This window comes from Pyrgilauda ruficollis, unplaced genomic scaffold, assembly GCF_017590135.1.
Source record: "Pyrgilauda ruficollis isolate IOZ18807 unplaced genomic scaffold, ASM1759013v1 scaffold14, whole genome shotgun sequence".
NCBI classification, from domain to species: Eukaryota; Metazoa; Chordata; class Aves; order Passeriformes; family Passeridae; genus Pyrgilauda; species Pyrgilauda ruficollis.
Window position 1 is genome coordinate 2,927,026 of NW_024512543.1, and position 27,326 is coordinate 2,954,351.

A 27,326-nucleotide genomic window follows, 5' to 3' on the forward strand; every position below is an offset into this window, starting at 1 on the left:
ATCTTTCCTAGCTATTTATTTCTGTTGAAATTTTTTCAAAAACTTGCAGTGTTGAAATAAGTCAAGCCTCATTGTCCTCTTACTAAGAGCTAACTGTCTCCATGAAAACAAAGTTTCATGACTGCTGCTGTCGTGATTTGAGCAGCAGACGTAAACAGGGTCATCTCCAGCCATAGTGGGTGGATGTTTAGTTTATAGCGCTGAGGTTAAGAGTGAAAGCGTGTGACTAAGAGCAGAAAACAGAGGAGTCTTTGTATACATCAAGAGCCCTGAGGCAAAACACAGAGAAGGAGAATGCTGACACAGACTTTAATGGAGAAAGAAAAGAGTCCATTATGAACGTTACAGAGAACATAATTCATTTAAGAGAAATCAAGATTTAAAGGACTTATAGAGGGCAATATGAATACTGATGTCAGTGTGTCACGCCTGGTGGTTTGTTGTCAGACTCTCTAGCTGTGTTAGGGCACCATGCATCATGTCAGGTGGAAGACAACCCACTATCAGAAATTATTGTCACCTCCTTTATAGATTCCTGTTGGAAACAGGTTTCTCTCAGTTCAAGCCTCTTGGCAGAAACCAGTAATATGAATAATGAAACAACTGTAGCTCTTGCATTTTAACACCAACCTCCCAAAGCTGTCAAAAGCTTTCAGGACGCTTTTTCCTCCCCAAACCCCATCTCTTCATAACCAGAAACAGGAGGCAGGGGGGTGCAAACAAAATAAGGAAATGGGGCTGTATCATATCTGAATTACTCAAGTATGAGAGCACAAGGAGAAAGCTGGTTAGTAGAGCTGCTTCCAAGCTTGCATATACATTGCAGAGACTGAGGACAAGCACATTTACTGCACCATAAAACAATGTTATGAGTGCTTGAAAAATATTCCCCAATCAATACACTATAGTGGCTTCTAAACTTCAGCAGCCAGAGTCATGAAAATAGAGTGCTTTGTGCAGTAGCTTGCGCAACCAAAGAACTTTCTTGTCCTCAGAGTGCTTTATTATTTTTAACGAGACAGGCTGAGTACTTCTTGATAAACATTTTTTCCTTGAAGCAGTAATCCTACTTAAACTTTTTACCTTGTCCCTACAGCATGCAGCTAGGAAGTTAATAACAGAACTCATTTTCCTTTAAAGTGCTAGTCATGTTAGTACAGAAAGTGAGGGACATGTGATTGTCATGAAAGGAGCCACGGCTGGAAATAAATTGAAAGTTGCCCTGTTCGTATGCAAGCTTAGTACTTTAAGAAGTTTTCCAAAGCACATTTTCTGGGATATCAAATTTCTTTCAAACGATAAAATAAAAATAATCTAAGAAGTATTAATGTGCAATAGGAATGTTCCAGCTTGTACTATTTGGTCCTGATGCCTAAATGCTTGGTCCTGGTGCCTGAAAATGTTTCCATGCACCCTGAGTCTACTTTGTCACAGGCAAGTAACGGTCAGTATGTCATGACAGAGCCAAACCAAAGAGTCAAGAGTAATTTAGCAGGTCTCAGAGGAAGGGAGGCTGATCATACATCCGCACGCTTGCCTTTGCTCTGAGCAAGGTGTAGTGCATGCTGCTGCTTTGGCAAATGCTTCTGGGGTAGCATTACAAACCATTCATTTTTAAAAGCCGTTCTTCTCTTTGGTACAAGAATTATTAAAGCTTCTAAGAGTGAGAGTTTAATTAACGGTGAGAATTTAACCACATGAAAATGAGGAAACTCTGAACAAACCCACCCATCGAAGTCCATCTCACGTGTGTCCCCTCGTATCAGTGTGTTACAACAGGCTCTTTCACGGTCACATGAGGCTGACCAGGGGACACACTTCTCACTAGATCTAATACAATGAAAATAAAAACTGTCTTTTTCCCCCTGTGGTCTTAGATGCACATGTGGCTTTTCATACCACACACATCATGTGTTCTTGGAATGAAAGGCTCTTTTGTAACACGCAGACACCAGTCAAGGCAACTTAACATCGGGTAGGATTGTTAACTTGGTCCCTAAGCCTCCCATGCACGCTGCAGCAGCATTGCACTGGAGGAACAATGGGGTTGAAGGAATTTGACCAGCTATATTACAAATAATTCACAATACACATATCATTATTGCTGCTCCACCCAGGTTAGCTACCTTTACTTAGTGTTCCTTAATAGGAACAGAGGAAAACTTGAAGACAGGCCTGATGATTGCTGTGCTTGGGATGGCCAAGACATTCACAAGTCTGTGTTTGAAGGAGTCATTAGCACCCTACAAGCACTCTCACCTTCCTCTGCTGCCTCAGAAGACCAGCGAGAACCATATTTCCTTAACAGGATTATCTAGCAATAAGTCTTTATTCTTAAGGCCTCTGTGCCTTTGACTGTACCTGTGTAGGCAGTAGGTAAGTGGTCATCAACCAAAGATTACATTTTGCAAATTTGAAGGATGTACCTCATGTATTTTAACAAGATCTTCTGGATTTGAAGTGGGTTAACTGTGCAGTTCCAAGCAGCAGCAGTTCTCTGTCCAAGCACAGAAATACATCTTCTTGAAAGACTATTTTATAAATCAAATTGTGCCCAAGGAAAGCAGTCCAATCTCAAAAGCAGATCTTCTCCTTGCCGCAGGGCCTAATATAAGGGTGCACATTAAATGACCTACCGGATATTTTCAAAGTTGAACAACCCAAATTGTATCACTGATTTAGGTAACTCCAGAATAGGTCAGCTGTGTAAATGCCCTTCATCTCTTAAAAAATAAATCAAGGAACACAGACAAATTTAACAATTTTATTAAAAATTGTACCAGTTATTAGAAAAAAAATCCAAGTATTAAAGTATTAAAAAGCACCAAAGAAGAAAGCACAAAGCAAATATACTGCACAGATACAAAAAAGGAGCTCTGCCCAGTCACCATTGGTACAGGCAGGAGTCCTGGAGGCACACAACCAGGATAAACAAAATGCTACATTCTCACTGGGTCTCAGTCCATGGCAAAGAAGGTGTGTGCACTTCAGGACTAATCCAGACAGAAATCTCACAGGAGAGCATCAGGTTTACTTCTGCAGCAGGACAGTATCATATTCTGGTGAAAATCAGAAGTCATGGGGAAACCCTCCACTGAGAGGAAATTTATTAAGTACATTGCAAATTCTAGCTCATTTTACCCTTTTTGTTTTCCAGATGAAGGACTCTGATTAACTTTGTTGTTGTTTGTTGTTTTTTGTTTTGTTTTTTTTTTTAATTTCCCACTGAAGAACAGTCATGCAGAAAGCAGGGGGGGAAGGAGGGGAAGAAAATGTGAGTCCACATTTCACAGTATTCTTACCAGTGAATTTCACCTAGAAACATGGGAGACTGTACTACATACCAATGAAGAGAACACAAGAGAGCCACGATTATTTTAACCAAAAAAACCCAACATTTACATATCCAAACTGAAATTTAGTGGCAGGATTCAAATGCACCCAGTAGAAACAGACATACATATCCTGGATTGTTTTAAATTTTCCCTTTTACAAGCCTAACTTCTAACATGCATTTAAGGACATACTGACAATGTCATCCTTCCATCACACCAATCCTTCCTCCTTTTGTCACCAAATACTCCTTTCAGGAGTATAGACTATTTGAGTATAGATGGTCTCATCTAAAACTGAGTTGAGGAATCTGTGATGATGCTCTCCTGGAGCCATGTCCACAAATTGGGGAGACTCCTTTAGATTTAAGAATAACTTTATACATGCAAAATTTCCATAACAGATTTTAAAAACAGTTTAACAATCTACCCTTCCCATCCCTCTGTTCCCCAAAGGCAGCAAAAAGTCTGAAGACAGAACTGAAACATGGCTTTAAAAAACAGCCCACAGACATTAGGTTTCGCTTCCCAGAAACCAACTTCCAGCATGGGATTCGCAGGAAGAGACCCTCCTTTCTGTGGCTAAGGGGGAAGGTGAGGCACATGGAAGAAAGAAGGGGTAGGGGGTGTCAGACTGCATTCAGTTCAAGAACACACAGACACACAGACACACACACACACACACACACACAGAGACTCACACACACACAATTACATTCCAGTGCATTTGATGTGTTTGGTCTTTTCTGCTTTTCCTGGTGGAGAAGAGCTGAGCTGTGTAACACCTGTGTGAACACATGCAAACCAAAGAAACAGAGACCACTGAAGTCTTTAGGAACTGTAAAAGATTGTCCTAGGATCTTTTATCAATTCCTTGAGGTATTTCTTCTTGCTAAAACAATCAAAGGCAACAGGCAGGCAAATGATCACAAATGCCAGTTTGAAAGACAGACTCTTTTGAAGGACATTATTAAAACCTTTGTTGTCAAATTATGCTAATACTCAACAGTGCTTGGTTCATGGGCAGACCTCCCATTAATATGAACCAGCATTCCGTTATTCTTTTATTTATGATCCCACAGTAAATACTGCTGGTAAAACAAGGCAAGACCTCCACAAATCTGCATTCTTGTTTGATTCTAGCACATACACTGAGTGCTTTCCCTATTTTTCCCTTTAAAAATACCCTCAATATCACACCATTCAGCATGTCACAGTCTCACCATTCCCACAGCTTCAGCAGACATATGGGTCAGGACCAGCAGTAGAAGGGTGGAATTCACTGAATAGTTGCAAGGGTCACATTGTAATAACTGCCTCAAGTAATTTTGCTTTTTCTTAAAAAAAAAACAAAAACAAAAACAAAAACAAAAACCCAAAACAAAAACAAAAACAAAAACAAAAAACCAGTCTTCCTAGTCTACTAATGGTCAGGATCTGCTGTTTCCCAGAAGAGTGCCAAGTGCCACACCGAATGAAGTTCCACCTTGGGTACAGCTCCAGTGACTGCTATGGAGCAACTCCAGGACTGTAGTAACTTCACATACACACATTGCCTATACCTTTAATCCAGGCTTGAGGGGACAAAATAAACAGCCAGTAGAAAGATGTCTTTGCAATCACACTTCCTACACCAAGGAAGACTGGGTTCCTCGCCTCTATTTCTTTGCAGACACACAGCTCCAAAACAAAGGCTGACAAGGAGTCAGCACTCCTCAAACAAGAGTTCAGCCAACAAATATTTAGTAACAACCTATTTAAACTGAAATATGTCATCAGTTATGCAGGAATTCGATGCTACCAGGGATCATCAGCACCTTGAGAGAAGGCTGCAGCCGTATACAGATCCAGCAGCAGCACGTTCCATGCAATTTCATCCTCTCCTGCATTTTTTGTATCCTATTTGCAGCAGTTTGCAGCTATCCCTGGGCAGTCACTTTGTGATTACTGGCTCAGCTTTCAAGAATTGCAGGAAACAAAAGTAAAGCTAACTATTCCCTACTAGCACCAGGCTTGCTGGATCCTAGGATGGGCAGGTTACAAGATAATCAAAAGAATAGGAAGCTGGGAAGGGATAGGAAGAACTCCATCCCTCAAGTAAGGACAGTTGAGTTCTGAAGCCATTTTGGAGATCTGGGGAAGGCAAGTAAGATATTTAAAGGCTGCTGGCACCATCAGCAGCAGCTCAAGGTTTTCTTAAGAATTGCTCATTAAAAACAGGAATTTGTTTTAGGAGAAAGATCCAACTCTTCTTTCTGAATTGTTAGACTCTAGTTTAACAGCACAGAGAGAAAGTGTCCCATTCTTTACACCAGAACAAACTCATGTCTAAAAACCTGAGCATAATCCTTCAGCACAGGATTTAAACCACGTTCTTTTAAACCATTTCTCAAAAAAATCTACAAATGTCCCTGGCAATGCTGCAGTAGCTGCTCTGTGGGCAAGATCTCCCCAGCAGGTGTTCAAGGGGCCTTACAAACACAGAATGGGTGACACATACATGAGTGCTGTGCATATGTTTGTTGATAAATACATGAAACCTTCCCACTATTTCCCCAAGTAGGTGAGACTTTAAGTATGAAGTAGTTGCTTTTCCCTAAGTGAATAACTAGCCTGCCCCTCCAAATCTACGTGAAGCAAAGTAAGACTTTTGGGTTGACAGAGCATATTTCCTTTCTCTGAGATACGCAGATATGGAATATAATTAAAATATATTATCAGTGGTTGTAAATCTCTGGCACCAGTAACCAACACACATATTGCAGGAAGTCGGCCTTTGTCTAGCATTAGCTCTATGTCTCCAATGAAGTATTGTTGTTCAAGGAGGTTTTGAGACCCTGGCATGACCAATTTTGATAAGTCTGTTGTTGCAGTGGGAAATACAGACTGGCAAAGATGTGTCTTTCCCTGAGCCAAATGACTTTACTGAGGCCAGCAGCCTGACTGAGGAACCATTTCAGGTACTTGTTTCTCCATGTTAAGAAGAGTCTCGTCCTAGACAAATTGGTCAGGTCTTAACGCTAGAAAGTGGCAGTACCAGACTTATCTTTCCAGCTTATGCATCCAGAGGACAGGTCTTACTGGCCTGTTTGGCCATCAAGTCAAGGCAGAGGGAAAGGGGAAAGCTCACAATGATTTTTAAATGTCAGAAGCAGTTGCTGAATTTTTCGTAGTTTGCAGGGCTGTTATGATGTAGCATTGACTGTTCTTGATAAAAGGGTCCTGGCAAACAGAGGGAAATGCAAGCATCACATCCAAGGGCATGCCACATGGGGAGGCATCATTGCTGCCTTGCTTCCTGAGCCTCCACACTTCCACTTCTGCCTCTTAAAGAGCTTCTTATTTAAGAGTCTTCTCCTTAACATTTGGCTTCTCAGGAGTCCCCAACTCAATCTGTGCTTGCACTACACCTCAGGCTTTCCCCACCATTTAAGTCCTCTTTCTCCAATGACCAGCGTTTACATCAAGCAGACTGTGCAAAGCAAAGTATGGAAAGCCTTGTCTCTGGCAGCATGGGCAGAGAGCAGCTTCCATCCTGCTGCAGCATAGTCAGCTATCACTTAGATCACTCTGGGTAACTCTGTAGTGCACATGCTTAAAGGAACAACACAAAACCAAAAACAATTCCCCTTCCTAAAACAAACCTCCCACCCTCCCTCTCCATAAAACCCACCCCCAAAAATATTACTTGAGATTCATTTATATGAATTATTAACCATCATGGACAAACATATTACTCTAGCTCTAGCTAGAAAAATAACACAAAAGGAGAGAAACAAAAAAGCTTTTCTCACATAAACTCTCTCCTTATGTTTAAAGAGAGTGACTGTGAATATATGAGGGTGAAAAAGGCTTGGGAACCTCTTTCAGGGAGCTAAAGTACATTTTGCCACAGTAGAGGATGGATGAAAAAGAGAATGGGGCTGAGAGAAAGCAAGAAGGTCCAAATTTAACTCTGTTCAGCAAACTGTTACCAGACACTACAGTGCAATGATGAGATTACACAAATACCAGAGAAAGCAGGAATTAGAGACAAATATGCAAAGAGGGGTGGAGAAGGAAAGCATATGTGCAAGTAAACGACTCTTCCATACAGTAATGAATATTTTTCAGAGTGGATCAAGAGCAGAAGAATTTCTCAACACCTGCAGCTGGACATTTCTAACACAACTGAAGAGCAATTCTCTGGACAGCTCTTCCTCAAGCTGGTTTTATCATTTGAGACCTACAACAAGGTGCAGTGGCAATATGGAAATTTTCAGAAAAAAATAATAAGGTCTGTATTGCTTCTCTGTTCATGTTTTACCCTAGCTGTCACTGGGTCTGTGAACTAAGTATATTTAAGGCTACAGAGAAGCAGCCATCAATATTTAAGGCTGCTTCCTTTTGGTAGGGTAGTTTCCCTGTGCTGGTCCAATAGTGTCAGCCATACGGACAAACTTCTGAGTGCATACAAACTGATAGAAGATCTCCCTTGAAATAACATTACTGCTGCTAGTCAGTATATGCTTACAGCAGCCTCCAAACACTACATGCTAGAGTAATGGACAGACTGCTTGTACAGTGTACATATCAGACTAGATGCTAATTAATTTCCCTGTCAAATCCTGAAGCAAAATTATCGGATGCCTGGGATCTAAGCCTTCTTGACCAACCACATTATGTAGTAAGAGAAAAGAAAACCAAAATAAAATAAACATCCATCATAAAACTACTAAAAACATATACATTAGCATTGTAGAAGGATGACACTTGTGCCATATTCCATGAATTTTGGCTTCCTGCTGGCTCATGGGCACTGAGAACACTGAACTGAAGGCAGGCAGTGGCAGAAGCTGATAGCCACCAGCACCCCCAAGGAGGTTTCTTTTTCAGACCCTTCTACTGACTTCTTTTTTTTTATTGATGGCAATGACAAAGAACAACTTCTTGTGAGAGAGCTGCAAGTGGTGCCCAATGGAATGGCTGAAGAGGTCAGATTTCTTTGTGGTTTTCTCTCACACAGGGTGCAATGAAATGAACAGTAACCAGTGAATAAAACAAGTAACTTGATGGAACCAAGATACTTGAATGCTTTTTGTTGCTAACAATGTGGAGGAATTGAGCATCTCTGCTCTAAAAGATACCCCAAGTATGTTTAGTCATCAATCCCAGGCATCACTTTTAACTAGCAGCCAAAATGACACTCCTGCACTCTACCATCCACTACTAGCCAGGGCAGAGGAAGCCGTCAGTCTAATACCTGCCTCCCTTGCACAGAGATCACCGGTGCGGGGAGCCAGCAGCAAGCTTTACCAAACACACCCACATTCTGGCTTTCCTTCAACAGTGTTGGACAAGAGCTCCCTGCCTCGCGAGGCAGGCAGCAGCAAAGAAGAGTCCGTAAAAACACCCAAACTTGAAGACGAGGATCAGAAAGTCAGAGTCCTCACATCCGGCCGGCGGTGTGCAATGTCTCGCCCCCGAACCAGTGTTTGTTCAGTGCTCCCTGCAGACTGGATGTGGCCTGAAACAGGCGGGCGAAGCTCACCTCTGCCCAGTGTGGTTCCTGTTCACCTCCGTGTTTAAGGCCAAGTTGTGTAGGAAGAGAAAAAGCTGCCACCACACTTGATTTCTGTTCTGCTGATGCTGTAGAGAAGAACAGTTAAAGCAAGGTTATTTATATTTCTAAAATTGCAACATACCACTTCTCTTTTCCAATAACAACTCAGTTACACTTTTCAAGAGCAGACACTTTAATCCCATCAGCATAACAAGGGGGTGCAGCAAGGGATGAGGGGAGAGAGGGAAATGATAAGTTCTCCAGAAATAATTGTAGCTCTAACATTACAAAAAGAAAAGAGCAGACCCTTTATGCATTGTGCACAAGAGGATTAAACTTTTTTTTTTGCTTGTAGGATTTCGCAGAGTTTAGCCAAGTGCTGTTTTTAATCAGATTGGCTTCTGAGCCTTTCAAAAGCCCCAGCTGCATGAACAAACAACCTTTTTTTTTTTTTTTTTAAAAAAAAGCCCCCCTTCACCCCGAAAGTAAAAAAAAGAAAAAAATATAACTGGTGATCCATCTGTAAGTGATTTGACACCGTGAAGGTCAAAGGGTTAATCTTCAATTTAAACCACACTGCTGAGACAGCAAAACTCTGATTTCATCTAGTACAAGAAAACACATTCGTGCACACACACACTCCCCCACCCTCCCCCCACCACATTTTCCTTCCCAGCATCTCCAAGATAATACTGCCCTTTTTATAGCCACTTTTGACAGTAAGCCATAAATAATCAGCCTTGGAGCCCTTTCCTACTGACTGGAGCCAATTAAACCTTAAGCAAGAACATACTTGAAAACACACAAAAAACCAAAACCAAGAGGTTATTTCAGGTCCCATTGTCAAGGAAGAAACATGGGAGTTGAGTTTCAGGGGGACACCAGACTACATAATGCAGCTTTGGGACAGGGACGCTGTTCCTCCTTTTGTTATATGTAATCACCCCTGCAAAAGTGGCTCCGATTATACCCCCACCTTCCTGCACTTTAATGGCATCTCATACAAACAGGTGGGTTTCTCCTTACATTGCCCAGTCTAGGATACTATTTCACCTCAATAACCAACTCTCTATTAGAAGTCAGTCTTCATTTTCTCATCCAGAATTCCATATTTGCTAAGCAGGCATGATCATTTCTGGAAAACAAAACAAACCAGCCCAAATCTCCGCCCCCTACCCCCCTCCCCAGTCCCCAGCAGACGAGGAAACAGAAGACTGGCTTCCCACAACTTTGCTTCAGTACACAGGAGTCCATAAAAGAGCACTGAAGCACATTATATGAACAAGATGTTTCAACTCAGATTAGCCCAACAGGGCAGAACAACACAGTTGCAAGGCATTTTTTACATAATCACAAATAAGAGAGTTGCAACTGGAGTTGGTGCATTGGAGATGTGTCAATAGACAGCTCTTCAAAGCCCTTCCAGATAGCCATTAAATTATGTTTGTATTCCAGTGTGAGTAGATTTGTGCCATTTGAATCACAAGCACACACAAAACATGCTTCCAGAAAACCCGTGTTCATCTTGCATCTTAGCAATGGGTCATTTATTCCTGCCCTCAAGACTTAACAAGAAGAAGAAATGGATTTGGAAAAGTTCACACAGATCCCACCACACATTTCAAGAACACTGTGTTTGTAGCATGACCTGTAAGCAGCGGCTCTAGAGCCTGCTATTATTTATTTAAAAGTAACTAGTCCTGGGTTCAGTCCTTACTGATTGCACAGGCATTGCTAGGTTTACAGGTGAAAACAATCTTTTATAAAGTGTCCTGTAGGACTGGGTTAAAAACCATTAATTTGGTCTCAAAAAGCAAAAGCAAAGTTTTTGGTTTGTTACTCACATCTCAGTTTGATCAGGTTTGTCCTTCCTCATCAAACTCCAGAGATTCCTAGCATCCTTCTCCATACAGCCATACTCCTAAAACTGCTCAAACTGCACAGCTAACCACAACGTCCCTGTGACATCTAGATACCATGTTTTTAACAAGCTATTACAGCTCAGGTAGATTCCTTAAACAGAGTTCTTTGGGTAAGACCTCAATGAAGTGGCATGCAAGAACAAAGTGGTCTTCTGTAGCTTCCACAAGCAAGGAACTATGCTAGGAGAGCATAGTGGACAAACACATTGCAGACTCTGAAGAAATCTGCTTTGTTAGATTATTTTATTCTACTGGCAGCCAAGAGGGTAAAAAATTGTCTTGTAGAGACTTAGTAAGGGAAAGGCAAAAGGATGTTTAAAACTTGGCACAGAAATCCTAAGCTTGAAATACATCTCAGCTTCATTGGTGGACCCTCTCTAATGGAAACTCTCATGGAATTTTTATAAAGTGGGTTAATTTGTGGGCACACAAGAGGAGTCCTGATTTGGCATGTACAGTTTTACTATTTCACACTGTTGGGAGCATAAACACATGTAAGAACCCCCATACTGATGTCCTCCTTCATGCAGGAAGCTGCTTTGTGCGTCTCATACAATAACAGATTTCTAATTATTCTGGCTCCTCAAGTTTTATACCTCACATGGGTAGAAAAGGATTACCTACTCTTTCCAGTGATAGGTAAAGGAGGCCATGTTCTGAAAAAAACAGTGGAAGGACTGAGACTGAGCTCATATGCCTTTTTTTTTTTTTTTTAAAGGGGGAACTTTTTGAGGAAGGTATTAAGTTTAGGTTTTATCTGGTAAATAAGAGTTTTAGAACTGTACTTTATGATGGTTTACAGGCCTGCAAGAGAATCAGTGGGATGTGATTAGACAAATACTGAGAAAAACTAATATGTATTTACTTTATATTCTACTGTGTTTATTTCACTGCCTCTTGAAGTCACTTTTTGGTACAGCATTTTTGTCCTTTTCCAATTAAAATTGTTTCCTGTATTTGCCTAATACACTTAAGGAGATTTCCATGCAAGAGCAGAATAGGAAATATTTTACTCTTGGTTCTCCTTGCTTATAAGAAGCATAACATCTCACATAACTTTTTTAAGAATGTTGACACCATTTTGTTTTGAAGTAAAAAATAGAGCACTACGTTGAGGGCAGCTTTCCAGGTTTTATTCCTAGACCTAGGGCTTGCTTGTATTTCCCTAGGTCTGTATTCAGCCAGCATTTTCTTCCATGGTGGTGTGGTCCCACACACACCTTCACTGGCCCACGTATTGGAGCAGCTCACTCACTATGTCCTCTCTCCGTAGCAGTACTGGAAAGTGAACTAGAGCAGCACAATCATCAAGGCGAGAACTAATCTGATAAAGAAGTTGCCCTTAGTGTTTAACAAGTCATCCTAAACTATCTGATCCATGGCATCATGTACTCAGACTGATGCTTGTTCCAGGACAACAGAAAAATGATGACCTGTGAAGAGGAGCAAGCTGGGACTAAGTGCTTCAGCAGCAAGCTCAGCTAATGGGGTTTGGAGCTATAGCTTCACTTCTGGGCTGATCTGCTTTCTGTGGTACTAATTCAGCATGGGACAAGAGCCACAGAATGGAATGGCAGATATTATTTGCAGTAAACAATTTATGGAAACAACTAAAAAATGCCCTTTTCACAAGTTTCTGTGTCTTTTTCCCCAGATATGCTTTAGCCAAGACCAAAATTCTTAAATATTTCAAGACTGAGGAGTTTTTGGTGTGCTATAATTTAGCTTTCAGGACGTACAGAAAATCCAGAAGAGTGATTCCATGACATTGGCATATTTTTCTTTTTTAATGTGATATGTTTTGAGACATTTTTCTAAGATTCATAACTATTGTGACACTGATGTATCATTTCCCTAAGCTTCACAAGGCTGATTTGCCCTTAATCAAAATAACTCAATCCTCAGAGTCACTACTGCACAAAAATACCAGGGATGAACGCTTTGCCACCTCCATGTGGGAGCAACAAAATAACCCTTTTGAGGCTTCCTTCCCAAGAAGGAAAGAAACCCCTTTTGCCCTCTACACTAACTGTAATTAAAGAAGAGTAGACTTGTGAATACAGTAAGTCAACACAAAGTTGGAAACACATAAAACCATTTCCTATTGCAGCTGCTGCTTTTTAAAGGGGATATCCTTAAGAGACTGTCTGTCTGAAACGTAAGCATGAATGCTTCAATGAGTCACAAGAAAAGGCCATTTTACAGGAAAAGTGTTCTCTGCAGCAACAGTACATTAGTGAAGCCTCTTCCATGAACTGTGCTGAACCAAAAGCCAGACTACTTGTAAACAAACACAAAAAAAAAAAAACCATGCAAGACTTTTACTGGAAGCAAATGAAAGAGGAACATGACTGACCCGACACTTAGTCCTTCCCCATAATTAATTCCTAATACATGTTTCACACTGTAAGCATACAGATACATATCTGGCAAATAGCACCACAGACGTCAAAACCTTTTGTACTCCTACCAAGCCCTTGCACAGGGTGATCAAAGGGAAGATCAGGACAGGTGATGCACTTCAAAGAAAATGCTGTCTTTTTGACACAGCTCCTTGAATCCATGAGCATACATGTTTAACAGATTAATAAGATTCATTTTTACACTTGATGTACACATGCCATTAACATCCCTGTTTAAAAAAGTAAATATGCTTGTCATATGCACATGTTGTATGTGTGTCTGTCTGGTACACTCCATCTACCCTCTTGATCTCACAGGCAGCTTCTGACTTTGCTTCATAGCTTCCAGACAATTAATTCTATCCCATTTTAACTAGAAGGATTAATATGGCTGTAAATGGTGCTGTGAGAACAAAAGAAGAATAATGGCATATGTATACATAAAAACATTATTCTTCCTTTAATGACTAATACAAGTATTAGCAACAAGTTGTTGGGATTGTATTTATTCAGTGAATACAAAAATACTTGCACACTGGGAGCAGTTGCTGACTCATCGCTGAAGGCTGTTTTGGCTGCCAGGTGGCTGGAGGCATATTGTGCTACCACAAAATATGCTTTAGCTTAGAAAGACTAGAAAGTCACAGTCCCCAAGGCAACAGAGGTTTCAGAAGGTGTCCCCTACTGGAGAGAGAAATGCAGACCATTGGAAGTCAAATACAAATCTTTCCAGCTGTGATTCCTAATGACCAAAGTATAATGCATGTGTAGAACCAGCAGAGAAAAAAAAGAGGCAGTAACAGAGGAAAAAAATGAAAGAGGAGCTCAGCCACATGGTTTCTCATGGTAACACAATAAAGAGGATGAGAGCTCTACCTTGGGAAGCTCCATCCTTCTGTCTTGCAATGACTTACATGGGACTCGTAGTAAAACGAGGCATCATCTCAAGTATTGCTTCCTTTCTCATGAGCCTCCATCAGACTTTGCAACAAGATGAGCAACACGTGTGTTTACGGAGAGAAGATAGACAGTACTGGGCAAAGCTGAAAGGATGCAGGGTGCAGGGGACCCCCAAAACCCATGTATGGGCTGCCCGGCCCACGCACAGGACAGGACACGGACTGAGGCGCTGGTTCTGAGCAGCAAACAGCTGTCGCCCCAAACCTGCTGCCGGCGCAGCTGCGCAGGTGAGCCCTTTCTCAGCTTTCTCGGCGCTTAAAAACAAACACGCAGCCACTCGCGCCTTCCTCTCCAGCGCGGGCAGGAAGGGGAAGCAGACAGCCGCCATGGCAACAGCCAGCTGACGGCAACCTGGGAAGGGCAACCACCGGCCACCGCGTTCCCAGGCCCTCGGCCTTCCCCTCCTTCCCCATCCCGAGGGGCACGCTGGCTTATTTTCCACAAATGTGGTAAATAAGGATCCCGCATGTCAACAGAACCGCGCCTGATACCACTCTGTACCAGCGGCCCGGGGTCCGGGACGGCTCACCCCTATGCTCTGGGTGTGGGGCTGTGTGTATGAGAGTGCTGGAAGAGATACCCGGGAGAGGACACCCCACACCGCCCAGCCACAGCCGGCAGCTGCAAGGGTTTTTGACTTTTTTTGGGGTTTATTGACTGAACCTGCGTGTGATGGGGCAGGGCTGTTCCACAGCTCCCGGTGTTCATCGCCTGCCCTGCGCGGGCCGCGGGACCCGCTGACCTGTGTTTGGCATCCATTCCTTCGCCAGCAGAAGGGAGGTGCTCCCAAAACTGCTCACTGCTGAGGAGACCCCCCCTAGTGATTAAAGTCTGCCTCGGGGTTTGCTTAAAATAACACTTTAAAAGTTTTTACAGGAAAAATATCCTGGCGCGGGGGGGAAGGGGTGGGCGCGGGGCCGCCCGGCTGCGCGGGGAGGCGGCGGGAGGGCAGGTGCAGGGCTGGAGCCTGCGGGCAGCGCAAACTCTCGTCAGCAGCGCCGATGAGTCAGAGGCTAAATTTAGCCCGCGATATAAACACAGCCGCCGAGCGCAAACACGGCCCGGCCGGGCCCTCGCACGCACCGCCCGCCGCTCCTCGCCCGCCCGCCGGCTCCGCTGGCCCTCGGGGCTCCAGCCCCATTGCCAGCACGCCCTCGGGCCTGGCTCCCATCACGGAAAACCTAACTGGGGTTAACTGGAGTTGCCTCACTGCTTGTTTTTTGGATCGCTGTTTTTTTCTGCCGTGGTCCGGTCCTCGGAAGGATTGCTTAACAATTGGCGAGGCGGCTACTGAGGAGAAACAAACAAACAAACAAACAAAAAACCCCAACATCCAAACGGCTGGCAGGACATTCCTCCTCAGTGGCTTGAAACAAAAGAGAACTCTGCATTTGGGCACTTGCTTTCCTGCCTTTCCACCATAAAATTTAATTGAGTAAAATACAAACATGTACTCTCCTCACCGTAAATAATCGGTCCAAACATCTCATCATCCCCCTCAGAGATGGCACTATCTTAACAAGATCACCCAACCTAGGTGGAGGACTGGAGGCACAACAGCTAGGTTCCTATCAGCAATCCTTGTATGATCTCAGTCAAGTTATAACCTGCATTTTCTACTCTCCCACAATAAAAAACAAGTGGGGCATTACCACAATTATTTCTTAATTGAAAAATAATTTCTCAGCTGTCACATTGCTACAAGCAGAAAGCATGTTGCGACTGTCACAGTGCTGCAAGAGCTGAGGAAATCCAGAAGAACCTGCAGAGACTGAAGGGGTTGTACGGGGGAAACAGCAGCACTGAACATTGACGTTAGAAATACTGCAGAATGATTCACCTGCACTGTCTCAAAGAACTGTTTTGTGCTGTTTATTCTGGGCAGTCTTGGTCTTTTGAGGTTGTAGCCCCACTGCCTCTAGACAGTCCCGTGTCCAGCAGGATTCATGGCACACAGTTGCACAGAGCTTGCACGGCTCTCCTGCCACCCAGCTCCCTTATCCTCTGCCCACTTTCTCTACCAGAGCTAGGCAGGAAGTTCTGCTTTTTAACATTATCCCCTATTTTAACATGTAATAACAGGAACATACATGTAATATATTTAAATCTTTTGTCAGCTGATAGCATAGAAGAGGTTAGATTAGGATGATGTAGAAGTTTTGTGGGTCTTATTAAACTGATATACAATGATTATATGTGGCTTGCATCGAGTTTGTACAGCCCAGCTTCCAGCAGCAGCCTTACATGGCTGCCTGAGGAAAAGCTAAGGGCAAGTACATGCAATAGCTTCCACTAGTACTCTCTTTCAGCATCTAACTAGATTGAGCTTAGGATTTCCTGAGTCAGATCTGGTTTCTGTTTATTTAATGTCTGCTTCAATGGCCATAAACTTGTCTCAATTCCCCTTGAACCCAGATAAAGCACTGGGATGCACAATATGCCTTGACAAGGAGCTCCACTGCTTTCACCTGTTGCATGAAAAATGACCTCATTTACTTTGAGCTGGCTCCCACTAGTTTGACTTGATTTTGCCTAGTTCTTGTACTGGGAGAAATTAGTCTATTCATCTCCTTCATGTCACTTTTGATTTCTGTTTAATATTGCTTCCCTCTTGGTTTGTATCTTTTTTTAGGCTTAGCAGTCCTTAGCTCATTTTCTCATATGGAAGTTCTATCATCCATCTTGCCCTTCTCTGAACCTTTTCCAGTTCTGCTGCACCATTTTTTGATGAAGAAAACCAGAACTTTATATAACTACATATTCAAGATATGGTAGAAACATGAATTTATACAATGGCATAATCACGTTCTTATTCTCAGTGTCTTGCTTAACATACCAAAGAATACCATTTCAGAGTAGATGTGAAATGGTCCAGCACATTTCTGTTAACCTACATGTCAAGTAATCAGCTCCATGAGCAGCAGGATGTCAAAACAGGTGCTAGGCAAGTGGCAGCAAGTTGTTGTGTCATTTGTGTGCATGGGGAAGGTACACTTCCAAGCCCACCTCTTCCTTCATTGTCATTTGTCAAAACAAAAAGGGGGAAAAAATAATCTAATAACATACAGAAAAAAAAACTGTCTCCACATACTTATATCAAATTTCTGACTCCACTGACCATAAGAATGGCCCCTTCCTTTCCTCAAGCCTAGAATTCCAGTTCCATAGCCCTGAAGGGACTTTGTTTTACATCTCAGGCTTCCCAAACTGACACCCACCCTACCTCCTGCCCTTTAAACTGGGCTCACTCACTTCAGGAGTTCTCTCCCTCACCATGTTTGTGCAAATCTCTCAGCTGGAGATTTGAACCCTACACCAGTGGGCAACACACAGAAAGCAGAGCTGAAGAGGTGACCCACTGCTGTACACAGCAGCAGCAAGGACCAGCCAGCAGGGAAGATCCTGAAATGCACTGACCTACTCAAGAAACAAATGAACGTAGGCACGTACCCCAGGTATCAAAGAGACTGTAGGTACAAGTGAAGTATGGAGCTGCTGGTGCTACAGGCTTAGCTGCAGGACAGTCTGAATCTCTGCATTATTATTAGGTCCTGAACATTTTTCCTAAAATATAAGGTCATCATAAAGAACAGATTCCTGCAAACAATGCCAGTGTAAAAAAAGCAACTGCTAAAAGTGCCCTGAATGTCCTTAATAGTGAAAAAAGCCTGTTGGAGTTTGTGACAAATGATGCTCATGTAGTACCATGTACCCATTCTCTCACGCCAATAAGTTTCTGACAAGCGATGCAGGCTCCCTGTTGCATAAGTAGAAGTGTCTCGGAGGAGGCCTTGATAACTCTTATGAGAGACAGACAGGAAGAAGTATGCAAAACATAACACGTTTCACTTTCAAAGGAAAAGAACATTTCCTTCTGGACATTTTCAGTGTCATTAGCTTGAGGCAAACAGGTACATGCCTAGCTGTCTGCCCACAGCCAGTGTGGATGCAGGGATTTGTGTTCCATGGGCTGCTGAACGCTGTTGCAGTGATGGTAAGACTTACTTGCTGAACCAGCTGGGGAATTTAGAGAAACAAAGTTTTCTATAGCTAGATCCACTGAGAATTTTTGAGCATGGTCAGCATATCTAAATCAACTGCAGGATTCCTGATGTGTTGGAAAGGGACTTTGTTGTTGTTTGTAATGCACTTATTTACTCAAGAAAGCTCAGTTCTGATTCAGCATCTGGTTCTCATTGAGGCTCAGCTTTTTTTAAACTGAGCTTTCCAGATGGGTTGACTGAAGCACAAGGAGGTCAAGAGACTTGTCTGAGGTCATACAGCAAGTCAGTGGCTCTGCTTGGACCTGAGCCCAGAACTGTTCAAGGCTACCACTCCTTGGCTCTTAAAGAGACAATTTCATCCCCTGTGAAGTGATCTTATCTCCATGAAGAAGAAATACGATAAAAGCAGTCCCCTCAAAGCTGCAGCCTGCTTAAAAAGAGTAATTTTATTTGGAAAAAGCTATAGAATTCCAGTGCCTCATTGGAGCCCGTCAAACTGAAGGGGTGTGATCCTGATACACAGTGTCATCCACCCCACCCCTGGCTAACCCCCTGCTCCTCTGGGGCGACTTTGCTGCCGCTGCCATTCCTGGTTGTGTACTCGCATCCCATCTAACAACCCCTCATGTCATGAAATACACTCTCCATTCTGCACAGGCATGGAAACCCAAGCGCACTCAGGACCTGAAGCAGAGCCCAGGCACTTGTTGCCACAGCCTGGACATGTGGAGTGTGGGAAGCACATCCCAGCCAACCAACCCACAGGTCCCATAAGCTCAGCTCGGTTCTCCATAACCTCAGAGCACACTCTTGAACTTCAGCCACAGGCTGAGCTACAGCAGCAGCTCACCAATTCCATAGCAAAGACACACTTACTTCAAACCAAGGAGGAGGTGGCAGGTACTGGCTTCTCTTGCAGAAAGCATGGCTTGCCTCTACCTTTGTTCTCCATGGGCAGGGTGAAAAAAATAAAACAGGGAAGTTTGCTAGAAGCTACACAGCCTCATTCAAGTAAGAGACAGTAAAGAACTCAAGAAAACATAGATGGGTCTCACATGTCATTCTGCAGAGCCCTTGCAATCTAGATCAGCCTGTAGCAGGCTCTGCTATTTAGGAACACAGAGCGTTGCTTAAGTCTTCTTACAAGAAATTCAGCATCTTAAGGAGATGAAAGACATGGAGTTCTAGGGAATGTTGTGTTATTGCTCTAGCACTGTTCTAAGGATGAAATAGCCAGGTTTTAAATTACTGTTTTCTGTTTAACATATTAATAGGAAATGAAACTCTGAAAGTGATTTTCATGCCAAAAGCAAGCATAGGTGTGGCCAATTTTCTTATTCTTACTAGATGCATACCCAAAAATCTTCTGTATAGCCAAGAACCACAGAATAAATATCATTTAGCTCCAGAAGCCCAGAGAAGAGATAACAGTGACTCTCCAGGGCTCCAAGTGTAGGATGGGGTTAGCCCATGCATGCAGCGGAGTCCAATGACAACTCAGTGATGTCAGCCTCAGCAGCAATTGCTTGCTCAGTTTCTCTCTCAACCAGGGATGTACATTAACCAGCAGCCTTTGTGTCAACACAGCCTTGCTGCTGCAGCAGCAGAATGAGGGTAATACCTGAACTGCTGGAGAGTCTCACAGAAGTCAAGAGCCATGAGAAGGCAGCTCTTGAACTAGCTGGATGCACCATTCCAGTGCTAAAAAGCCTTTCCTAACTTCCGCTGATCCTAACTTCCGCTGAAAGGGCACACACATTGTCTTTTCACAGGTTCACAGATAAATGTTTTTTAGGTTCTGGAAACAGGCACAACTTGTTGAAAACCAAGCTTGCTCTCAGGACTTCACAAGACCACACTGGTGTGACTAACTTTGTGGTATTCTAAATCTGATTCAAGACACCACTCTGGAAAGTTGGTTTTGACCAAATGTTTGAGACAAGCTGAAATGGGGTTTTCAAATCAGGGGTTAGTTTCACAGCAAGATAAACGACAGCCCAGTTTTCCATGCCTCAGAGACTGTCCCTTCCAAACCACAGCACATTGTGAACTGCTCTCGTGTCTCCAGGGCACACCGCCTGCTCCTTCAGCAACGGGCTGGGCAGAGTCTTTGCACATAGGACAGAGGGGGTTCTCCACGGGGGATTCATGCCAAAAGCCAAAGGAAATCCTCCATGCAGGACTGGGAGGCAAGGGAGTGGGCATGACAACAAAACACTCCACAGGGATCAGTGCTTTGGACACCAATACTCAGTTTCCCTGACAAACAAGAAAGAATCCCTTAGCAGATCCAAATGCCAAGGCCTATCCCAGGGTCAGGCTGTGGATAACCACTGGCTGAACTACTCTGTCCTCGGTTTAAGTTTTCGAGTTGGTTTGGTTTTGGTATTTTTTTTCCCCGTTTTGTTTTCAAATTTAAATGGCTGAAGGCCCCCGCTCCCGTCCCCTTTACAACTTGTTGCTGTTCCAGTTCAAACAAAGAGCGCGGAGCCCCTCCTCTGGCGGGCCCCGGGGGCTGGGCCGGGCCGCGCCGCCCAGCACAGCCGGACGCCTTTGTTTACTACGGCTCCACACGCCGGGCTGGCCGGCGGCCGGGGCTGCGCGGCCGGGCCGGCACCGGGAGCCGCGGCCGGGCACCGGGAGCTCGACCCCGCCTGCCCTAGTGGGGCCGGGGCGGGCGGGCGCTCCCGGACGCGTTTCCAAGGCACGGGCATCAGATAGGGACACTCCCCCCAGATGAAAGGGGTCAAGTTACAACCAGTTCCACCAGTTCAGTGCAAAACTCCTCTGCCAACTTGGTTAAACCTCCCCTTTCCTGTGAGACAGCCTGGCGAGAGAGCGGGGCCTGCAGCTAACGCTGGCGAAAAGGCGCCACCGGGGAAAACCCCATTCAACCACAAACAACACGTTAAAAATCTCGTGGTAGCTCTTTATTCCTGCAGTTTGCTAAATGACATTCATAGCCCCATCTACATTTCTACAGGCTAATCTTCCTTTTCCTTCTTTAATCATCCACCTATTAGGAGATGCGGAGTCCCAGAATTTCCTCATCCCTCAGGTGACAGAGAGAGGACCAAGCCTTTGCCCAGCCACAAGCCACACTCTCTGACCCGGACAGAGACCCTCACTTACCTTTGAGAAGGGCTGCAAACCATCCCACAGTTAACAGAGGACAAACTCACTTGGAGTAGGATAAACTTTCTGTCCCTTTCTGAAGTCAGCAAAATTTCTTCATATACAAGCAGATGCACACCCTCCTTGTTGGGCTTGCATAGAAGTGGTAAACTGCTGCCTACTACCAAGCTTCTGCCACCTCTGACCATCTCTGTATGGGCTGAGATTTCCATTTTATCTCTACTTAAAGGGGAAGGAGAGCAAGGAAGAAAGAATCAAGGGTTCTGGGGGTAATGGTTATTTTGTTTCTTTGAACAGCAGTGTTTGGGTTTTGGTTTGTTTTTTTGGTTTGTTTTTTTTTTTTTAAGAAACCAAGAATCTGGAGTGTGTTTTTCAGACCTGATAGCATCTTACAGGTGTATTTTGTGGTGAGGAAGTTAGTCACAAGTCTGAGACACTAGCTACCACTGTCTTAATAGTAGCTGCTAGCAAGTCTAGTATGATCTAAATATTCTTTACAACATTACATAGAACTACCGTTAGACAACAAGGAGTGTCAGAACAGACTCAGGCTTGTTGTCTCCAAGACAAGGAGCTGACATAAGCTACTGATGGCTACATGTTCCAGAGAAGAGAAGGTGCTGGTGGTGAGGAAAATGGAGAAGAGTAAAAGCTGTAATAAAAACCAAGAGGAAGATCTCTGGGAAAAGCCTCAAATCCCACTGCTGATGAACAGGAAGAGCTGGAATAGCAGCAGCTAACACAGAAGAGCTCCCTTCCTGGGCAGTAAATGCTCATATTCATATTCCCTCATATTCTCTTCCCTCCACCTGCCAGTCTTTAGGAAGAGCAAGCAATCTAGCATCAGCAAAATCCATCAGGATACTCCTGCCATTTTATCACTTGGCAGTGTGTGCTGTCTTAAGCAACAGTTCACTTAGCTGATGGCTGGAGCCAGTCTTCAGAATAGCACTCTTGGACAGGTAAACCCCCACTTTCCCCTCCAGAGACAGCCTACCCTCTGTATGTGGAGCCGGTGGAACTGGTCGGCGATGCACTGCAACTTCCGTGCAATCTGCACCTCAGCACGTGCTTCCCGCTGACCTTCCCGAGCTTCCTCCTGGAGGTGCGGATCCAACACAAAGCCAGCTGGAGGGACATGTAAACGGTAACCAGCACTCCCTACAAAACAGAGCAGAAGAGTCATTTTCGCAGTGCAAAGATTATCTTTTCTGCTCTGTACACTTCATGGAGGAAAGAGCTGTACATAGTCCTACATTTTTGACTTTTAAAGTCTAGTTCCTGAAGGCCAAACAATGACTATATACTGTAACACAGTGCAGTAAAAGATTTACCCAGCTTTCAAATAAACTTACATTCATTAAATAGAGCATTGTGTTGATTCCCGTAGTCGAATGAGTGGCAGGATCTTAAAATTTATTTCCTTTTGCTTGCTTACAGCTCAGCCAAATGCTGTGGCTTGGGATTTTTTTTTTAAGGACAGTTTTGCAGTTTTACAGAATTTCTGCCTCAAGCTGTCTCTCCTCAAGGGTAGAAGTATCTTTTGTGTCAGTCTTTTCTTAGTTTTCTGTCATTTAGTGATTTTAGTGATTTGAATTAAAGCTGAATTGGATACACAGAGCTGAGTCATGACCCATCAGTTACTAGTAAAATACTGGATGGACATGCTACTTATTCAGCAACTTTAACTCCAGTGAAGAGCCTAAAAGCTGTAATTTTTTGCATCTTCTTCTCTCCACTGAAAACTTCTAGGAGTTTCCACTTCTTATGTGGATGAGACAGACCACTGGTAGTTAAAAATGTAGGCAAATTGTAGGATATGAAGTACAGTGAACGTTTAGACATCGCAGTAAGATCAAATGTGACAGAATACAGCCAAAGAGAGAGAGAGGGAATATCAAAGACAGCAGAAGCAATGAGCAAGTGTCTAGTTCCTGCAGTGGACAAGCAAGGGTAAGAAAATACAAGTTGTCTTTCTTGAGGGAGTAGGACTAAAGCACAATAATTTCAGTCCTTTAATAAAACGCCCTAATGAAAGAGACCTTGCTGATTGGGGAAGTGCTAAAGGGACAGTTTCTTTGCTGCAAAGCTAGTGACACTGGAGTGCTCTTACCATAGAAGAGTCTCCGTGGCTCTTCAGTGACTCCACAAGGCAACATAACATCCTGACTGGAAGAGGATGGGCTGAGTGTTTGAGTTGCCTTGTCCTGCTGCTCAGGATGCCTGATACCGGGACCACAGCAGTGTGTGAGGGGGAATAGTTGAAACCTCCCCAGAAGGCAGCTGTAGGACTGGTTCTGTGTGAAAAAGCCAGTTGCAGTCATCTCACCAGGCTGACCTGCAAGTCCAAAGTCATCAGAGTGAAACACGTCATCGTCCAGCCCATCCAGGCTAGAATAGTCCTCTTCCAGGTAGCTGGGGCGATCCATTGCTCCTGCAATAAAGGGACATTTGAGGAAACAGCTAAGACACAACAAGAATGTTGTCCAGGAGAGAGTATCTTCTGCTCCAACAATAAAACACAACCGACTTTACCACACCTTCCCTCTTCCCCACTTCCCAGTGCTGCCCATCTGCATGGACAGGAGAGGTGAGTGACCTGTGGTGAAGGTGAAGGCTTTGCAGAAAGTCCTCAGGTGCTGGGCCAGAGAGAGACAAAGTTCACACGTGTTTAAGTCCACAGCTCCAATTCCACATTCTGCTTGTTGGCTCACAAGTAGAGAGCCAACCCCCAACCTCAGCACACAGAAACAGAAAAGACGTTTTAAAAAGCAACCCAAATTCTTCTAATAGCCCCATGGCCAGTCAGCTTCTTTGGGGTCTGCTTTGTTTTGGCCTGCCATACTTTATGGTATATCCCATTCACTTTTTCCCACCTATTTCTTATTGATGAAGAAAAGCTCTTGTAATCATAAGGCTGCAAGGCCAGATTTTTAAGAAACCCCAGTGGTTGCAAAATTTAAGAGTTGTCAAAGCCACTTCAGTGAAGCTCTCCATTACTTCTCCCTATGAGGGCCAGCTTTCCTTTCAACTTCTCATTTCTCCCCTCAGCTCAACTTAAGACATGTCCCAAACTTGGCAATGTAGCCACTTCCTTATCCCTCTTACCCTCAAACCTACATGTGCTGTTAGTGCAGTGGTTCATCCTACCACTGAAGAAAAACATGGCTGGTGTCAGTGTTTAAAGCAGGATTTCTGTAGTTGCCACAGTAAACACTCCTGAGCACTGTCACAGCACAAAGCTGAACAAAGATGGTAGAGGGAAAAAACCCCCATGAACCCTAAATCACTATTTCAGAGCTCTTTGCAAACATAAAGCAATTAGAAGCAGTATTACCAAAAATGCCACAAGTCCCTTTACTGTTACCTGTGCATCTAACCCAATTGGAAGACAGACTCCTAAGAGATCCATCTCCAGGATTTCCACCCAGTTCCAAACAAGGCAGTGAAATTCAACTCTTCATGTCTCTTCCTTTGCTCTGGTTTGCGAAGCATTTAACAGAATGGAAGACTAGCAAGAGGAATTTCAGGCCTGAAGGAGACATTAATAATAATTTTATAAGGATGTGTTCAGCACTGCCCTTGGTGCTCCCATCTCCCCCCAGGTGGGCAGTACTCTGGACACCAGCACACTAGAGACAACAGGACCAAGCAGTGCAAGAACTGTTTCTGCAGGGCTCTGGCTTGGGGGCACTATGTCTATTTAAGTTGCTGCATCTCAACAGTTCACTCAACTGAGCCACAACTCCCAAAGAAGCTTCTGCAGAGCAGAACAGGTACCAGCTCCACAGCTGGATGCAGCTCTGCTGGATGACAACAGTGGCAGAGCACTCACAACATTCTCATCCATGGCTTAAAGTAGCACACTGAAAGGAGTTATGAGCCCCAAGAGGCAGGCATGGATGATTTCCTTGCCAGCTCTTCTGCTGGATCAGTCACCTGACAGAGAGGCAGGTGGGAATGTATTTTGTCTTTGCAGGAAAGTTTGCCAGATCTCATCTGTCAGCTTCACTGGGACACGGGCAGTCCTCAAGGAAAGTGCAGCAAAGGCATAGAGCAAACCCCAAACAAAAGAGAGTTTAAAGAGCAAGAAGTTTAACTCGACCTCCTGCAATACGGTCCGACCCTTTTGCAGAGCTTTTCACAGAATGCCGAGGCAGCGCGAAAGGCATCCTACAACTCACTGGAAATCCTTCTACAACCTCCAAACGCAGCTCACGCTGGGAGCCACAGACACCGGACAGCTCGGGCTAAGGGTCTTTGCCCGGGCAGCCCCCGCGTCTCCGGTGCCGTGTCCTACCCACGGCACTTCCTTGCACAAGCCAGCGGCGACAGCCGCGGGCCGGGGCAGCCGCACGCCCGCGCTGACAGGCGGCGGCCCGGGAGCGGAGGGAGGGCTCAGCGCACACGTGCGTGCCAGCGTCCCAAAACAAAGCTGGCCGGCCTCGCTTCGCCACCGCTGGCCGCCTTTAACTCTTCCCCGCCCGGACTCTAGCCCCGCAGATGTGCCCCCGGCCAAGAGGTTTAACGCGACTTCTCCGGGCAGCGCCGTGGGACGAGACTCCCAAGCTCGGAGGGGCGGCCCGGGAGGGGCACGCTGGCTGTGGAATCAGCCATCGCCTACATCAGCGAATCAACTGCTTTCTCAGCGCCCACCGAGCTCATTCCTCGCCCGCACCCTCCCTCTTTCTTCCCGCTTCCCAGCAGGCGCGGGACTCCGGGCAGGACCGGCCGGGCCGGGGCTGCCCCGCGGCGAACCCCCTTCCCTGTCACGATCGCGCCCGGCCTCGGCACCGCCCTCAACGGCAACCTGGCACAGAGAGGCCGGCCCCCAGTGGCGAAGGCGCTTCCCGGGCACTCACCGAGAAGCGGGACGGGCGTCCCTCGGGGACGGGGCGTCCCGGGAGGAGCCGCCGCCGCCGCCGCTGCAGCCTCCGCACCGCCAAACTGCGGCCGGCGCCGGCGGGCGCGCCGCGAACAGCTGACGGCAGCCCCCGCTCCGGGCCGGTCCAGGTGGGAGCAGCGAGGGCTCGGCGGCCGCCCGCCCGCCCTCAGCGGGACGCGCTGCTGGCACCGCGGCTGCGGCCGCGCTCGGAATGCTCCCGCCGCTCGGAGCTGAGCCGCAGCCGCGTGCGCTAGCTTTAATTCTGATGGGAGTGCGACTCCAGGTAGTTGATTTCCAACAAAACTTTGATTTTTCAGCTTTAAATTGCTTAGAAAGTTCTTCCTGACTTCTAAAGTCTGAATGCTGAGGTGTGAGGGTCCAGGAGTTCTTCGCAGTGTGTTGTGCTCTTTGCTGTAGATGAGTACAACTACAGGACTGCACAGGATGAAAGAATTAAACCAATAAGGATAACTTCTTTATAGCGCTTTCTGTGAGGCCCCCTCGATGAGATTAGAATAAAACCCCCAAGCCTCATGCTGCAAACAACAGCTCAGTGCATTTACCTTTGCTCTGCCAATGATTTATCAGCTCCCCCTGTAATCAGTGGCAAAATCTCACCACGTTCAGAGAGGCAAGGCCCCGCTCCGTGGCGCAGAGCAGCACCCTGTCAGGCTGTTTTTAAAACCTACATAACAAGATCGCTTGGAAGGGAGGTTTTAAAACCCAGCTGGCAGCTGAGTAATGTTAATTGCTGTCAAGTCTGCCACACAGTTACTGAGGTTTGTAACTTAAACTCAGGGGAGGGGTTAGATTGCAAACCGATGGCTAGCAAGGTGAGGTGAATTACTACGTTTTCCTCGTATCACGTTGACCTGGGCAAGCTCACAGAGCCTCTCCAGTTAAATGTTTTGGAGTCACTATGATTTGGAGTGAGGTATTTACAGTTGCCATTAATAGATTAACAGGCTAATAATGTTCATTGTCTCCAAAAAACCCATTTCTTTGTGGTTCATGTCCAAGTGTTCATTTCAACTCTTTTATTTGCCAGAAGGCTTGAGTCTACTTATTTACAAGGTCAGATCAAGTTTGACTTGTACCTCACCATCAAGTAAAAAAGAAAAAATACTCTTTTCTTTCATTTTCA

The 27,326-nt window shown here is 44.8% G+C and overlaps 1 protein-coding gene across 6 annotated transcripts; it reads right to left on the minus strand.

Annotated features, from left to right (window-relative positions):
• Window positions 1-2,785: 2,785 nt before the first annotated feature.
• Window positions 2,786-26,275, minus strand: BMF (Bcl2 modifying factor). 6 transcript variants are annotated; one of them, XM_041459950.1, is made up of 5 exons: window positions 26,160-26,255; window positions 24,665-24,829; window positions 23,411-23,635; window positions 22,295-22,458; window positions 2,786-8,960 (listed from the first exon to the last, which is right to left on the minus strand). In XM_041459950.1, exons 3-5 carry the CDS (start codon window positions 23,619-23,621, stop codon window positions 8,859-8,861), a joined length of 477 nt encoding a protein of 158 aa, XP_041315884.1. In that variant the 5' UTR covers window positions 23,622-23,635; window positions 24,665-24,829; window positions 26,160-26,255; the 3' UTR covers window positions 2,786-8,858. The 6 variants fall into 6 exon arrangements, with proteins under 6 accessions (XP_041315884.1, XP_041315885.1, XP_041315881.1 ...); XM_041459951.1 differs by lacking the exon at window positions 23,411-23,635 and adding an exon at window positions 23,636-23,731; XM_041459947.1 differs by having other exon boundaries at window positions 23,411-23,731.
• Between the last annotated feature and the right edge of the window lie 1,051 nt (window positions 26,276-27,326).